The sequence below is a fragment of the Aptenodytes forsteri genome, unplaced genomic scaffold, assembly GCF_000699145.1.
Source record: "Aptenodytes forsteri isolate BGI_AS27 unplaced genomic scaffold, ASM69914v1 Scaffold7, whole genome shotgun sequence".
Classification (NCBI taxonomy): domain Eukaryota; kingdom Metazoa; phylum Chordata; class Aves; order Sphenisciformes; family Spheniscidae; genus Aptenodytes; species Aptenodytes forsteri.
The window spans coordinates 789362-789686 of NW_008795919.1; the positions used below are offsets into that span (position 1 = coordinate 789362).

Consider the following 325-nt stretch of genomic DNA (forward strand, 5'->3'; position numbering starts at 1 on the left):
GGGCAGCTACCTGGAGGACACGCAGATGTACGGGAACATCATCCGCGGCTGGGACCGCTACCTCACCAACCAGAAGTGAGTCCCGGCGGCCCTGCCTGCCCCTGCCCGCCCCGCCTGCCCCTGCCCGCCCCGCCGCGCCCGCACGATGTTGTTTCTCCCTGTTTCAGGAACTCCAACAGCAAAAACGACCGGAGGAACCGCAAGTTCAAGGAGGCTGAGCGGCTCTTCAGCAAGTCCTCGGTCACCTCGGCAGCAGTGAGTGCCAGGCCGGGCCCCGGTGGGGCTGAGCAGACATCCCTGTCCCCGTCCCTGACGCTGTCTCTGT

General features: G+C 66.5%; 1 protein-coding gene across 1 annotated transcript in view; it reads left to right on the plus strand.

Moving 5' to 3' along the window:
• The window catches only part of MEAF6 (MYST/Esa1 associated factor 6), a 9441-nt gene that overhangs the window by 2130 nt on the left and 6986 nt on the right, over positions 1–325 (plus strand). The window contains exons 2-3 of the mRNA XM_009284812.1: positions 7–75; positions 168–255. Coding sequence (XP_009283087.1) covers positions 7–75; positions 168–255 — 157 coding nt within the window. The remainder of the gene's footprint in view (positions 1–6; positions 76–167; positions 256–325) is intronic.